The 16,888-nt window shown below is 42.9% G+C and overlaps 1 protein-coding gene across 1 annotated transcript in view; it reads left to right on the top strand.

Annotated features, from left to right (window-relative positions):
* DCDC2C (doublecortin domain containing 2C) overlaps nt 1-16,888 on the top strand; it is a 116,600-nt gene that overhangs the window by 21,972 nt on the left and 77,740 nt on the right. The window contains exons 4-5 of the mRNA XM_074947702.1: nt 2,065-2,196; nt 11,647-11,784. Coding sequence (XP_074803803.1) covers nt 2,065-2,196; nt 11,647-11,784 — 270 coding nt within the window. The remainder of the gene's footprint in view (nt 1-2,064; nt 2,197-11,646; nt 11,785-16,888) is intronic.

The raw sequence follows: 16,888 nt of genomic DNA, 5'->3' as shown, positions 1-16,888 counted from the left end.
TATGCTACCTCTGCAAGAGGTGATAGCTATGTTCTCCCACTGACCTAGCGCTATCTACACCGGCACTAACTTTGGTGTAATTTACGTCGCTCAGGGGTGTGGATTATTCACACTCCTGAGTGACGTAATTTATACTGAAGTAAGTGGTAGTGTAGACAAGAGTTGAAAGGGAACAAAATAAGGGAAGAGAAAAAGGAGAAGGGGAACATGGTTTTAATAGGACTAACATTTATGGAGTCGGTATTACTCACTGTGAGTGAGAGTCGCAGCATATGACCCTGAACATTCAGTTGCTACATACAGGCCATATACTATCTGTGATCTCTGTGCAAACCTCCCACTTACATCGTGGGAGATCTGCTCTTGTGTAAATCTGCTTTTACATAGTAAACAGCCCAAGTGTATATTCCAGTCCACCAACTATACCTACGAATGTAACTCAGCCCTCCACACAGGAGGAGTTTGACAGCCCTGCTTTAGGGCTTTTGTGTAGGCTGCAGTCACCTGATGCCAATTCTTGTGTACACCACATGGTTGTAAAGCATGGTTCAGCCTCACGCAGTTTTGGCATTTTGGATGTGCCATACTATGCTAAGCAGAACCAGATACGTAGCACGGTTTGGTGCTTCAGTGTAGGCAGGTCCACAAAAAATGTAGTCAGTTTTGGATTGTTGCACTAATCATTTTTGTTAATGGGATAAAATCTCATTAGAATGTTAGTGGCATCATGAAGAGTAATAAGGAAATAAAACATATTCGAACGTTGTTCAGATCACCATCTGTGCTTTATAGAGACAAGACGGTCAGGTTGAACTAATAGACTAGTTTTAGTCTTTTTAATTTAGCTGGTTTGAAGAAGAGAGGTGCTTTCTCTCCACTCCCTGGGTTAGCCAAGCTGCGCTCCCCCACAGCTGGTCCTCTTCCTTGGTGAGAAGGTCAAAGCTTCTCCTCCTGTTTCAATCTACTTTGGCCTGCAGGATCCCTCACCCTTTCTAGGGAGAGAAACCCTGTTATCTCCTTGAAATTGCTCCCTATGTAATCAGCATAAGTGTGTGGGGGTGGGATAGCAGAAGCTGCTTGTTCTTCTGAAAGAAAAGAACACCTATGCCTCAAAAAAGTCTGGGTGGAGTGTGTGGCGGTATGGAGAAGTATCAATGTACAACTATGTGGCTATGCAGGGGGAGAGCTCATTTCACACTGTATATGGGTTACCTTGACTGCCCCCTCCTCCTCCATCAAAGGAGCACATCCTCTGTCATTCCTCAGAGTTTCTGTCCATTTTGTGGGGTAGGGATGCTGCTTTTCTGCATGTGAAGAAGCACAAGTGCTCCTTCCCCTCTACAGCAAAATGTTCTAGGGCCACTGGAGTTACTGGAAGCCGCACCAAGAGCCTGAACATTCTCTGCAGTCAGCCAGTGCTTACTCTTGGCCCTGCCCCCTGCTGCTGATATAAAATGCCACCTTACCACCAGAGGGTGAGGCTGCTTATATGGAGGGGGCCTATAAGGCTGATGGCCCAAATAGCAACATTATTTTTAAAGAGACCAACACTGCTTTTTAAAGAGACCAACACTTCTTTACTGTGACTCCTTCTAAGAAGTGAGGGGTCAGCCAAAAAGTGATTCCAGCCACTCTTAAAGGTTGAGTAGGAACAGCTTTCTAATATGGGCACCAGTGAAGAAATCAATTGATTCTATTATCTCTTTTAAAGGATTGTACATTATTTCCTCTGGGAATTGTGAGGACATCTTTGGACAATATGGAGAGAAAGTAATTGAATTTTCAAGGGCTATATTCTTCTTGGCTTCTCCAAGTGGACATATTTCACTGACTCTCCCATCATGTCAGACAGAAACATATTAAAGGATACAATTCTTTCTTTTTATGGATGAGTTTTCATGTTTTATGAAATGGACTAAGATTTAAAATGTATTGTTGAAATCTTCATGGCTACACTACTAACGATCCAGATTACATAATGTTGTCAACTGATATTTTTAGTTTTTCTTTTGTCTATGTCTTTCACTACTGAAGAAATATGGCTTTTTTTTTGTCTTTTGGCAGTGTTTTCACAAATGGAGATATGCTTAAACCACCTGTAAAATTTATCATACCCAGGTTTACTTTGAAAAGCTGGAATTGCGTCCTTGCACTAATAAATGAAAAAATCTTTCTTCACTGCGGTGGTGTTCATAGGTAAGATTACAACTGGTAATTTAATACAAAAGTCCTGAGTCTGGCAATTTAGGGTTCTTTTTGTATTCATATGCTACACCAGTTATTAATGACAATCTAATATTTTGATTGGTTGTGTATGAAAGAAAATGGAATATCAAGGGCAGGACTTTTCCAGGTTTCTGAGAATTTGTGTTTCCTATTGCATTTAGTTTAGTACCTTTTTATATATCTACATTTAAAAAATGTTCATAGCAGTTGTTTTGGTTCATCAGGACACCATTGTATGTATCTTTGCTTTAAAAACCTGGTGTTTTGTATTTAGTACAGACATTAATGGAGAAGATCACAAGAGTAACATAAAAGACACCTTTTCTACCCTTGAAAAGGAACAATCTTTATGGAAGGGCTGGGGTCAGGAAGATAAAATGGACTAGTATTAACATAATGGTGAAGATAAGATTAACCAATGCTTTAATTGTGAAACAGTGCGTCAAATTTATAACTGGCGTAACTTCAGCTGACTTCCTGTTTGGCTAAGGTTGTTGTTTTATTAGTGACTATTTTTTTTCGTAGTGATCAGAGTGTGCTATGTGGTTTCAAAACAGAAAAGAAGGCATGAAAGAAGGCAGAAAAGAAGACAAATCATGCCCTGAGGAGCTTGCAGTATATAGACAGACAAATGACTGAGGGCAAAAGGAAGGGGTTCAACATATATGCCCAATTTAGATTTTTTTGGGTTCAAAGCTCTTGGATGCCTTTCAGATTAATGGGAAGTTTATTTTCTTTTCTGCTCACAGATCCTCTCCTTAGAATTTAAATAAAATGCGCACACCATGGGCAGACTTCTGTCCCTTCCTCAACTTAGTAGTTTAGAGACAATCCATACTGTTCAAAGCACCCACTTAGGAAACAGCTTTAAACTGTGAAACCATTTTAGTGATTACACCAGAAAGTATATTATATCCTCCTCACATATGGTAATTCAAAAATGGCTCAACCATTCTTTCTCAGATTTTCCAGGAAAATGTCCCATTAGGTTAAGCGTGTAAAGTTTTGGCACTGTAAGCAGTTTCATTCAGTGCCTCCTGGTGTCAAAGCATGGTATTGCAGAGTCTTTGCCCCTAGCACCCTCTGTTGATCTTTTGGCTCTGCAGCAGCCTGTTTCTGTTCACACCTACCTCTCTGGCTAGGTCATGTCTAGTCCGGACCCCCTTCAGGGGTAACAAAAATCGAAAAAAAAGTTCACATAAACAAAAGGTTAGACTCACAGACTTTAAGGCCAGAAGGGACCATCATAATCATAGTCATTGCAGGCCACAGCATCTTACCCACACTCTCCTGTAATAGGTTCATAACTTCTGGTTGAGTTACTGAAGTCCTCAAATCTTAGTTTAAAGATTTCAAGCTACAGATAATCCATCATTCACTCTGGTTCAAACCAGCAAGTGACCCCATGCTCCATGCTGCAGAGGATGAGGAAACCCCCCCAGGATCTCTGCAAATCTGACCTGGGGGAAAACTCCTTCCCTGTCCCAAATACGGTGATTAGCTAGACTCTGAGCATGTGGGTGAGAACCATTAGCCAGACACCTGGAAAATAATTCTCTGTGGTAAGTATCCATCTCATTTCTTATCTCTGACTGCTGGAGATATTTGCTAATAGAAGTTGCATATGCCATTGTAGGCAGTCTCATCATACCATCCCCTCATAAACCTATCAAGCTCAGTCTTAAAACAAGTGAGGCTTTTTGTCCCCATTACTCCCCTTAGAGGGCTGTTCCAGAACTTCATTTCTCTGATGGTTAGAAACGTTTGTCTAATTTCAAGGCTAAACTTATTGATGGCCAGTTTATATCCATTTGTTCTTGTGCCAACATTGCCCCTTAACTTAAAAACTCCTCTCCCTCACTGGTGTTTGTCCCTCTGATGTATTTATAGAAAGCAATCATATTTCCCCTCATCTTTCATTTTGATTAGGCCAAACAAGCCAAGCTCCTTGCGTCTCTTCTTGTAAGGTAGATTCTCCATTTCTCTGATAATCGTAGTAGCCCTTCTCTGCACTGGTTCCAGTTTGAATTCATCTTTCTTAAACATGGGATTCCAGAACTGCACACACTTTTCCAGATGAGGACTCACCAGTCCTTTGTATAGTGGTAATAACACTTCCCTATCTCTATTGGAAATACCTTGTCTGATGCATCCTAGGATTGCATTAGCCTTTTTTTCACAGCCACATCACACTGATGGCTCACAATCATACTGTGATCAACCAGTAGACCCAAGTCTTTTCCCTACTCTGTTGCTTCTAGATGATATGTCCTCAGCTTTTAGCAAGAATTCTTGTTGTTAGGTTCTTAGACCTTCCTTGGGCTCCTCTTCAGCCTGCTGTCTGGACTCTCTTCGCATCTCTTCTTCCAGACACTGCTTCAGGGCCTTCCACAGAAGCCCCGGTGTGATTCCTTCTGCAAATAGTCTTGTCAGCCCTTTCATGAGGCCTAGATGTTTCAGGCTGTCACCTGAACCCAATTAGTTCTGCCCCTTCTGACTAAGATGCTGTTGACTATTGCTGAGGTGGTCTGATGGAACAGGCCTAGCTAGCTCCGTGCTTCTTGACCCATAAAAGAGCAGGCCAACCTACTCCAAGCCTAAAAGGGAAATTTTGTGAAAGATATAAACAGCTGAAAATCTATAAGTGTTCTGTTTTCTCCACTACTTTATTTACACTTCTGTTCATATGTCAGGAAGTGTGCATATTCAGATTTGGTTAAATTGCCTGCTATCCATACTCACTACAGTATTTCAAATATTCAAAACCACAAATTAAAAACTTTTTTTCTGTTAGCAAATGCACTATGCACAGAGGACTAATTCGATGCTAAGTTTGAGTTTTCTGCACCAGAATTTTGAAGTCTGAGGTCCATGCACAAAAACATATGCAGGTTTGTGGCACTTAGATTTTGGCATCTACCTATCTGCGTTTGGAAATCCTGATTTGCACATGTTACAGTAATTGTATGCAAAAATATAGGTGAACAAATTTATGCACTTTTTTGCAATGGAACGTGGGCCTCTCCCTTTAAAACTAGAGTGCCAGATCTTCAATAATTTCCAGTACCTCAACTCCCATTGAATCATAGAATCATAGAATATCAGGGTTGGAAGGGACCTCAGGAGGTCATCTAGTCCAACCCCCTGCTCAAAGCAGGACCAATCCCCAATTAAATCATCCCAGCCAGGGCTTTGTCAAGCCTGACCTTAAAAACTTCTAAGGAAGGAGATTCTACCACCTCCCTAGGTAACGCATTCCAGTGTTTCACCACCCTCCTGGTGAAAAAGCTTTTCCTAATATCCAACCTAAACCTCCCCCACTGCAACTTGAGACCATTACTCCTTGTCCTGTCATCTTCTACCACTGAGAATAGTCTAGAACCATCCTCTTTGGAACCACCTCTCAGGTAGTTGAAAGCAGCTATCAAATCCCCCCTCATTCTTCTCTTCCGCAGACTAAACAATCCCAGTTCCCTCAGCCTCTCCTCATAAGTCATGTGTTCCAGACCCCTAATCATTTTTGTTGCCCTTCGCTGGACTCTCTCCAATTTATCCACATCCTTCTTGTAGTGTGGGGCCCAAAACTGGACACAGTACTCCAGATGAGGCCTCACCAATGTCGAATAGAGGGGAACGATCACATCCCTCGATCTGCTCGCTATGCCCCTACTTATACATCCCAAAATGCCATTGGCCTTCTTGGCAACAAGGGCACACTGCTGACTCATATCCAGCTTCTCGTCCACTGTAACCCCTAGGTCCTTTTCCGCATAACTGCTGCCCAGCCATTCGGTCCCTAGTCTGTAGCTGTGCATTGGGTTCTTCCGTCCTAAGTGCAGGACCCTGCACTTATCCTTATTGAACCTCATCAGGTTTCTTTTGGCCCAATCCTCCAATTTGTCTAGGTCCCTCTGTATCCTATCTCTGCCCTCCAACATATCTACCACTCCTCCCAGTTTAGTATCATCCGCAAATTTGCTAAGAGTGCAATCCACACCATCCTCCAGATCATTTATGAAGATATTGAACAAAACCGGCCCCAGGACCGACCCCTGGGGCACTCCACTTGACACCGGCTGCCAACTAGACATGGAGCCATTGATCACTACCCGTTGAGCCCGACAATCTAGCCAACTTTCTACCCACCTTATAGTACATTCATCCAGCCCATACTTCTTTAACTTGCTGACAAGAATACTGTGGGAGACCGTGTCAAAAGCTTTGCTAAAGTCAAGAAACAATACATCCACTGCTTTCCCTTCATCCACAGAATCAGTAATCTCATCATAGAAGGCGATTAGATTAGTCAGGCATGACCTTCCCTTGGTGAATCCATGCTGACTGTTCCTGATCACTTTCCTCTCGTCTAAGTGCTTCAGGATTGATTCCTTAAGGACCTGCTCCATGATTTTTCCGGGGACTGAGGTGAGGCTGACCGGCCTGTAGTTCCCAGGATCTTCCTTCTTCCCTTTTTTAAAGATTGGCACTACATTAGCCTTTTTCCAGTCATCTGGGACTTCCCCCGTTCGCCACGAGTTTTCAAAGATAATGGCCAATGGCTCTGCAATCACATCCGCCAATTCCTTTAGCACTCTCGGATGCAACTCGTCCGGCCCCATGGACTTGTGCACGTCCAGCTTTTCTAAATAGTTCCCTAACCACCTCTTTCTCCACAGAGGGCTGGCCATCTACTCCCCATGTTGCGATGCCCAGCGCAGCAGTCTGGGAGCTGTCCTTGTTAGTGAAGACAGAGGCAAAAAAAGCATTGAGCACATTAGCTTTTTCCACATCCTCTGTCACTAGGTTGCCTCCCTCATTCAGTAAGGGGCCCACACTTTCCTTGGCTTTCTTCTTGTTGCCAACATACCTGAAGAAACCCTTCTTGTTACTCTTGACATCTCTTGCTAGCTGCAGCTCCAGGTGCGATTTGGCCCTCCTGATTTCATTCCTACATACCCGAGCAATATTTTTATACTCTTCCCTGGTCATATGTCCAACCTTCCACTTCTTGTAAGCTTCTTTTTTATGTTTAAGATCCGCTAGGATTTCACCATTAGGCCAAGCTGGTCGCCTGCCATATTTACTATTCTTTCGACTCATCGGGATGGTTTGTCCCTGTAACCTCAACAGGGATTCCTTGAAATACAGCCAGCTCTCCTGGACTCATTTCCCCTTCATGTTAGTCCCCCAGGGGATCTTACCCATCTGCTCCCTGAGGGAGTCAAAGTCTGCTTTCCTGAAGTCCAGGGTCCGTATCCTGCTGTTTACCTTTCTTCCCTGTGTCAGGATCCTGAACTCGACCATCTCATGGTCACTGCCTCCCAGATTCCCATCCACTTTTGCTTCCCCCACTAATTCTTCCCTGTTTGTGAGCAGGAGGTCAAGAAAAGCTCCCCCCCTAGTTGGCTCGTCTAGCACTTGCACTAGGAAATTGTCCCCTACACTTTCCAAAAACTTCCTGGATTGTCTATGCACCGCTGTATTGCTCTCCCAGCAAATATCAGGAAAATTGAAGTCACCCATGAGAACCAGGGCGTGCGATCTAGTAACTTCTGCGAGTTGCCGGAAGAAAGCCTCATCCACCTCATCCCCCTGATCTGGTGGTCTATAGCAGACTCCCACCACTACATCACTCTTGTTACTCACACTTCTAAACTTAATCCAGAGACACTCAGGTTTTTCTGCAGTTTCGTACCGGAGCTCTGAGCAGTCATACTGCTCCCTTACATACAGTGCTACTCCCCCACCTTTTCTGCCCTGCCTGTCCTTCCTGAACAGTTTATAACCATCCATGACAGTACTCCAGTCATGTGAGTTATCCCACCAAGTCTCTGTTATTCCAATCACGTCATAATTCCCTGACATCACCAGGACCTCCAGTTCTCCCTGCTTGTTTCCAAGGCTTTGTGCATTCGTATATAAGCACTTAAGAGAACCTGCTGATCGCCCCTCGTTCTCAGTATGAGGCAGGAGCCCTCCCCTCACAGACGTTCCTGCCTGTGCTTCCTCCCGGTATCCCGTTTTCCCACTTACCTCAGGGCTTTGGTCTCCTTCCCCCGGTGAACCTAGTTTAAAGCCCTCCTTACTAGGTTGGCCAGCCTGCTCGCAAAGATGCTCTTCCCTCTCTTCGTAAGATGGAGCCCGTCTCTGCCCAGCACTCCTCCTTCATGGAACACCATCCCATGGTCAAAGAATCCAAAGCCTTCTCTCCGACACCACCTGCGTAGCCATTCGTTGACTTCCACGATTCGACGGTCCCTGCCCTGGCCTTTTCCTTCCACGGGGAGGATGGACGAGAACACCACTTGCGCTTCAAACTCCTTTATCCTTCTTCCCAGAGCCACGTAGTCCGCAGTGATCCGCTCAAGGTCATTCTTGGCAGTATCATTGGTGCCCACGTGGAGAAGCAGGAAGGGGTAGCGATCCGAGGGCTTGATGAGTCTCGGCAGTCTCTCCGTCACATCGCGAATCTTAGCCCCTGGCAAGCAGCAGACTTCTCGGTTTTCCCGGTCAGGGCGGCAGATAGATGACTCAGTCCCCCGGAGGAGAGAGTCCCTGACCACCACCACCCGCCTCCTTCTCTTGGGAGTGGTGGTCGTGGAACCCCCAACCTCAGGACATCGCATCTCATGCCTTCCAACCAGCGGAGTCTCCTTCTGCTTTCTCCCCCCAGACGTATCGTCTGGTCCACTCTCCGCAATGGTACCTGTGGAGAGAACATGAAAGCAGTTAGTTACCTGTGTCTGCGTTGCTGGAACTCGGACATTCCCCCTTCTTCTTCTGGAGGTCACATGTTGCCAAGCTTCTTCACTGGCCTCTTGGCTCCGCTGTGCAACCTGCTCTAAATCTTTAGAGCTTTGTGCCTGTAGAAGCATATCCTGACGTTTGTCCAGAAAATCCTCAGATTCTCGTATGCAACGCAGGGTCGTTATCTGTTGCTCCAGACCTTCAATCTTCTCTTCCAATATGGAGACCAGCTTGCACTTTGTACAGACAAAGTCGCTTCTGTCCTGTGGAAGAAAGACAAACATGGCACATCCAGTGCAGGTCACAACAGCTGAACCCCCCGCTTCCATATCACCTTCCTACTATGAGCTTCCTCGGAGAAGTTGGCAAGATGTAAGCCTCACTGGGCTCACTCCAGGCAAACTCCTGCTGTGTGCTGCTCTGCTGTCCCCCGCTGCTCAGCTGGTTCGCCACCGCTCAGCTGGTTCGCGAAGCTCTGGCTATTTTTAAACAGCCAGGCTTCCCTGAAACAAACAAGCAGACAGCCCCAAGGCCCGGTTCCTTGCAAGAGGTGTGCAGTACCTTTGGGGAAGTAACTCGTGGCCCTTAAGGTTCAGCAGTTTTTGTGTTACCGTATGTGCATGAAAAAAATCTTGGTCAGAATGAGAGTAATTTTCCCCATGTTATTATAACTCCAAACTGACTAAATGGATTTTCCTCGGTTTTTATAGGAAAACCCATCATTCGGAGACAAAGCATGGATATGTTCAGCCAAAACATGAAATTTTTAGAAAATTTTACCAGCTTCTCAGCTAGTGAAATTGGGCATAGCTCCACTTAGCTACGCCCATTTACACCAGCCGAGTATCTTCGCCATTGTGTCTGCATTTAATAGAAAACAATTGTAACCTTAACTATAGCTTTTGCTCTATAATTGTAGCTGTTTCCTTTTCTATTGCATCATCATCATCAGGGCAAAGCCCGAAGGGACATGGCCTTCTTGCATATCGAGTGCCACTTGGATTGATCTCTGGCTGCATCCCTAACCTGAATTGACTGAATTGACAGATATTCAGATTATGTCCATTACTGGCAGTCGTGTCATTCCATAGAAACTTCTGGCGCACAGGTGATCGCCAGCAGTGTAGCAGCATTCCTTGGTATATACACTTTGGAATTCAGTGGTCTTCCATTCTAATGATATGTTCATACCAAGAAAACTGCTGAAACTGAACCAGCGCTGATGGAGGTGGTTGCTGGGTTTGGCTTCAAATATCCTAAATTTCTGATCTTGTTCTGCCACTTGATGTGAAGCAGCTGACAAGAACTGAAAATGTCAATTCAGTGTTCTTCAGCCTTCCTCAGTTCCCATGTTTCACTACAATGCTGATTTGCAACTTCGTAGGAAGCTTAATGTCACAACGATCCCACGAGGTTGCTGAAGGTCCAAAACATGTCACCAGCTGCTGCTACTATAAGTGTCTATATCTTTTGAACATCCTCCAGCACTATCTATGGTGCTTGCAAATATATAAAATATGTCATTATTATTTAATAAATATTTAATTTGCTTTCTGAGGCTTTGCAATAAAATGTTAAATTGTCCTCCCGTATTAAAATAGTAACTTAATTTATGTATATTGTTAGGATATAGCTATTCAGGCCTGTCTGTAAAGGCCTATACTCTAAGAATTTAGGTGTATTCTTATCACTTGGCTAGTTATAGAGGTATAAAAGAAAGAATCAAAATCACTGTCTGCCGGTGTAAGGTCAGGCTAAGGCCTTTGGCTAAGCAACAGAGGCAGCCATAAGCTGGGAAGCGACTGGTCACATCCTCACATTCCAAACTAGTCACATTGAAAGAAGGTGCTATTGGGCTGTTAGGAATACAGTCCTGTCCTGATAATGCCTATCGCCTCCAGAGAAAGGGAAGTGCCTAGAAGATGTAAAAGGAAACTTAGTTTGATAGCATCCTGTCTGGCAAGAACTCACTTATCAATAGCTGGGATGTGAAATCCTCACTTCTGTATTGTTTTGTCATTATAGTTCCCACTTTGCTATTGTTTGTCTGTATAATCTCTGTCTGGTTCTGTGATTGTTCCTGTCTGCTGTATAATTAATTTTGCTGGGTGTAAACTAATTAAGGTGGTGGGATATAATTGGTTACATAATCATGTTATAATATGTTAGGATTGGTTAGTTAAATTTCAGGAAAATGATTGGTTAAGGTATAGCTAAGCAGAACTCAAGTTTTACTATATAGTCTGCAGTCAATCAGGAAGTGAGTGTGTGTGTGGTGGGGGGAATGGGGGTGGGGAAATTGGAATCATGTTTAGCTAAAGGGGGAAATGGGAACAGGGACACAGGTAAGGCTCTGTGGTGTCAGAGCTGGGAAGGGGAACACTAAGGAAGGAAACTGGAACCATGCTTGCTGGAAGTTCACCCCAATAAACATGGAATTGTTTGCACCTTTGGACTTTGGGTATTTTTGCTCTCTGTTCATGTGAGAAGGACCAGGGAAGTAAGTGGGTGAAGGAATAAGCCCCCTAACATGTATAATTCCTCTGTTCTCCTGAATCACAGCTGGGTGGAGCATTGAAAAAACCCTGAAACTTGCACTGCAAGTCTGAGTATTGCATTATACTCTATTCATTGTTACTTCCTAATCTTTATTTCTATTTCTTTTGCTTAAAGCCTGTACACATTGGATGGTCATGCTGTACATGACTCAGATGGCTTAGAAGATGATCATTATTATGTTGCAGTGGGCAAAGAAAAGTTTAAATCTTTGCCATACTGGCGTTCTTCCAGAGTTTCACCAGAAGTTCAGCGGTAAGCTCTTTCTTTCAACATCCATTTTTTCATGTTCTACATATCTTCCTACCGTATTTTCCACTGCATGCATCCAATGAAGTGGGTTTTAGCTCACGAAAGCGTATGCCCAAATAAATGTTAGTCTCTAAGGTGCCACAAGTACTCCTTGTTCTTTTTGCTGATACAGACTAACACAGCTACCACTCTGAAACCTCTTTTGTAATGTAATCTTAATTTGGAGGGCTTGATCATGCAAGATGCTGAGGACTTTGACAGTGAACCAGGAAAAAACTTAAGCATGCGCTTAATTTTAAGCACACGAGTTGTCCCATAGGATTTCAGAGTTTGACTAGTTCAGAGTCAGAGTGCTCAGTGGGATTAAAGTCCATAGTTATAGTTTCTGACAGATAGATTTTTGGATTTTCTGGATTCAATGCATTGTCTCATATTTCTTAGTTTGACTATATCAATACATTCATTTAACTGAAACAACGAAGACTCCCGTGGCACCTTAAAGACTAACATGAATGGAAGAAGTGGGTTTTTTACCCACAAAAGCTTATGCCCAAATAAATCTGTTAGTCTTTAAGGTGCCACTGGATGCCTTGTTGTTTTTGTGGATACAGACTAACACGGCTACCCCCCCGATACTTGGATTCATTTCACTGAAGTGTTTCAGTCTTTGTTTTTTTTTTTTTAAATATTGAAGGCAAATGGTGACTTAACCTTGCTAATGTTCTCAGTGACTGCTGTCATTGCTAGTTTGTAGATTATCTAACGTATAATAGTAAAGGCAGGGCATGTGCCTGGGAAACTGAGACGTGTTTCTGCATAACCAGCCTTATACAGCTTCACCATTAAAATATCTGCCATTTCTGTACCGGCATATATTGGCATTCATTTCTGCAACAAATGTTTGCCAAAGAGTTATAGTATGTGATGCTTTTAAAACACCCTTTCATAGTGCACATTGTTGTTGTGAAGTTTTCTCTGAATTTCTTAATTCTGTGTATTTTAAATCACAGCCTTAGCACTGCATTTTCTCTCTCTCTCTCACTCACACACACACACATTCATTGCATTTTCTTATTATTTAAACATAGTTATCATTCATATCTAAGATGTATTTTCAATTACTTTTCCAGGGTTATATTGCTGGAGCTTTTTCTTTTTTTAAAATAAAAGCTAAAAGTGTAATTTTATTGAATTCAATTATTAAATTGGTTTCTTTCTTGGAATGTCTATGAACAGTTTTCTAGACTGTAGAAAATGTCAGTTAAAGGGCACCGACAAAGGTATTGCTGAATAGTGACTAGTTTTCATGTCTATCAGGAATTGCTGAGTTAAGCAATTTTTGTAAAGTGTCTCTATGGGATGTGTGTTGACTGCTCTGAACTGATTGCTATACTGAAAATACGGTTGAAGTATCAGGCAATATTTGTGGGTTTTCTAGTAATCTTTGCTAAAGCTATTTTTCTGTCAAGTTTTTTAATGGTCATTATTATCAAGAGAAGAAAAATATCCATCATTTTCTCTCGTATAGTGGAACTGGATGGATGGTTCAGACTGTTCAGCTTATTCATATGGCTTCTGCTTTTTTGTTTTTGTTGTCCTTCCAACTTCATTTTTATTTTTATATTTCACAAAAATACTACAAGCATTAATTTGCAGTGACCAATCAGCCGAATGCATGGAATCTCACTTTTTTCCGTAAATTGCCTGTTGTATATAAAGTGCTTCATATCAGTTTGATATTAGAAAATTGATATTTTTAGTGGGTTTGTTCTTATCAAGCTTTCTTTTATTAGTTTTTGAACTAATGTCATGAATGGTAGAACCTAGACCCAGTAGGATTAGAATTGATGTTGATCTACACATATCTTTTGGCAGTTTTATCATTTGGAAATATACAAGGGCCTAATAAATTTTATACAGTATAATGCAAAATTACAGCGCTAAACACTAGCTTCCCCAAAAACCCTAATGGTGAAATTCAGCCCTGGTGGAGATAGACAACTCAAGGTTCTCCACATTGCAGAATTCATCTTGGGGAGCACTCACCCAGAAGGGTCTCCATGCTGGTCAGATGTGGTAGATTCTCTTTGTAGCGATGGTCACAGTCTATAAAAAGTGACAGGTTTCAGAATAACAGCCGTGTTAGTCTGTATTCGCAAAAAGAAAAGGAGGACTTGTGGCACCTTAGAGACTAACCAATTTATTTGAGCATGAGCTTTCGTGAGCTACAGCTCACTTCATCGGATGCATACTGTGGAAATTGCAGAAGACATTATATACACAGACACCATGAAACAATACCTCCTCCCACCCCACTCTCCTGCTGGTAATAGCTTATCTAAATTGATCGTCAAGTTGGGCCATTTCCAGCACAAATCCAGGTTTTCTCACCCTCCGCCCTCCCACAGACAAACTCACTCTCTTGCTGGTAATAGCCCATCCAAAGTGACCACTCTCTTCACAATGTGTATGATAATCAAGGTGGGCCATTTCCTGCAGAAATCCAGGTTCTCTCACCCCCTCACCCCCCTCCAAAAACCACACACACAAACTCACTCTCCTGCTGGTAATAGCCTATCCAAAGTGACCACTCTCCTTACAACCTGCATGAAAATCAAGGTGGGCCATTTCCAGCACAAATACAGGTTTTCTCACTCCCCCACCCCCATACACACACAAACTCACTCTCCTGCTGGCAATAGCTCGTCCAAACTGACCACTCTCCCCACAATGTGCATGACAATCAAGGTGGACTACTTCCAGCATAAATCCAAGTTTAACCAGAACGTCGGGGGGGGGGATAGGAAAAAACAAGGGGAAATAGGCTACCTTGCATAATGACTTAGCCACTCCCAGTCTCTATTTAAGCCTAAATTAATAGTATCCAATTTGCAAATGAATTCCAATTCAGCAGTTTCTCGCTGGACTCTGGATTTGAAGTTTTTTTTGTTGTAAGATAGCGACCTTCATGTCTCTGATTGCATGACCAGAGAGATTGAAGTGTTCTCCGACTGGTTTATGAATGTTGTAATTCTTGACATCTGATTTGTGTCCATTTATTCTTTTACGTAGAGACTGTCCAGTTTGACCAATGTACATGGCAGAGGGGCATTGCTGGCACATGATGGCATATATCACATTGGTGGATGTGCAGGTGAACGAGCCTCTGATAGTGTGGCTGATGTTATTAGGCCCTGTGATGGTGTCCCCTGAATAGATATGTGGGCACAGTTGGCAACGGGCTTTGTTGCAAGGATAGGTTCCTGGGTTAGTGGTTCTGTTGTGTGGTATGTGGTTGTTGGTGAGTATTCGCTTCAGGTTGGGAGCTATTGCCAGCAGGAGAGTGAGTTTGTGTGTGTGTGTGGCGGGGGGGGCGGTGAGAAAACCTTGATTTGTGCTGGAAATGGCCCACCTTGATTATCATGCACATTGTAGGGGGAGTGGTCACTTTGGATGAGCTATTACCAGCAGGAGAGTGAGTTTGTGTGTGTATGGGGGTGGGGGAGTGAGAAAACCTGTATTTGTGCTGGAAATGGCCCACCTTGATTTTCATGCAGGTTGTAAGGAGAGTGGTCACTTTGGATAGGCTATTACCAGCAGGAGAGTGAGTTTGTGTGTGTGGTTTTTGGAGGGGGGTGAGGGGGTGAGAGAACCTGGATTTCTGCAGGAAATGGCCCACCTTGATTATCATACACATTGTGAAGAGAGTGGTCACTTTGGATGGGCTATTACCAGCAAGAGAGTGAGTTTGTCTGTGGGAGGGCGGAGGGTGAGAAAACCTGGATTTGTGCTGGAAATGGCCCAACTTGACGATCAATTTAGATAAGCTATTACCAGCAGGAGAGTGGGGTGGGAGGAGGTATTGTTTCATGGTGTCTGTGTATATAATGTCTTCTGCAATTTCCACAGTATGCATCCGATGAAGTGAGCTGTAGCTCACGAAAGCTCATGCTCAAATAAATTGGTTAGTCTCTAAGGTGCCACAAGTCCTCCTTTTCTTTTAGTCTATAAAAATGTATTTGGTTGATTGGTCACTGAAATATAAATTGTGGTGGATTTCTGCATTTTGAGTCTGTCAACTTATATCTTTCAGACCTTAAATTGGATATACAAGAGAAGTTTCAGCTTCCGTTTTAGTCTATTGCTCTTGCTTTTTTGGGAATTGTTGGAGACTCCATTAAGTCAGCAGCCTTCCTTCTGTTTCTGGGAAGTTGCTTATCCAGCATTCAGATTTCTTTCAAATGACTGTGTTGTATTAGAATGTTAGAGCTCATAACAGCATTAATCCTAATAGATTTGGCCTGTATACAGTATGCGCACACTTCCTTAGTTTATGCCCACATCGTTTTTCTTCTTCCAGGAGAAATTGCTTGATCAAGACTATTCATCTTTTTCCAACTGTAGTGAAATCAGTTAAGTGGTGGGTTCAGCTAATTAAAGACATGGTAGGACTCCACTATATCAACATTTCTCTACGGTGATTGGCAGTTCCAATACTACTAATCATTTGCTTCGTAACTTAGAAGGCCCAATTTACTTTTTATCTAACTTTATTGCCAGTGCTCTGATACGGGGTGATAAACACAGTAAAAAAACTGATCATCTCATCATTCATAAACGGTTATAGTTGAAATGTAAATGGTAGGTGATCTGGCATCTGCTGTTCTGGAAATTCTGGTGGCAATCTCTGAATCCTTCCACCTGTTTATATAAATATTGTATTTGAGTTATCAACGTCTTAATCTGTGAATCCAGCTCATCTTTAATTGAACTGTAAGAAGTCTTTATAGAAAGGGATCAGTGTTTTGGATTTCACCTGAAACTGAATTGGCAAACAGCACAGAATATGGAGCACAGAGATACCAGGGCTATCAGAACGGGGGCCGGAATATACTCCTCTAGCTAAGGCTGCTGAGTGATTTTGAAGAATAGTAAATAGGAGGTTAGCATAGAGATCATAGATAATTGTAGCAAGGATTGCATCTGTGATGAAAGGATGCAATCCTTTGTCCAGTTGAAGAAGAAATAACCAGTTTCTAGTAACCCACTGTTATCAGGAGCAGAAATTACACCACTAAAATCCGGAGATTGCAAATCACTTCGAAAA

Source organism: Natator depressus, chromosome 3 (assembly GCF_965152275.1).
Source record: "Natator depressus isolate rNatDep1 chromosome 3, rNatDep2.hap1, whole genome shotgun sequence".
NCBI classification, from domain to species: domain Eukaryota; kingdom Metazoa; phylum Chordata; order Testudines; family Cheloniidae; genus Natator; species Natator depressus.
This window is presented reverse-complemented; position numbering and strand designations above follow the sequence as displayed.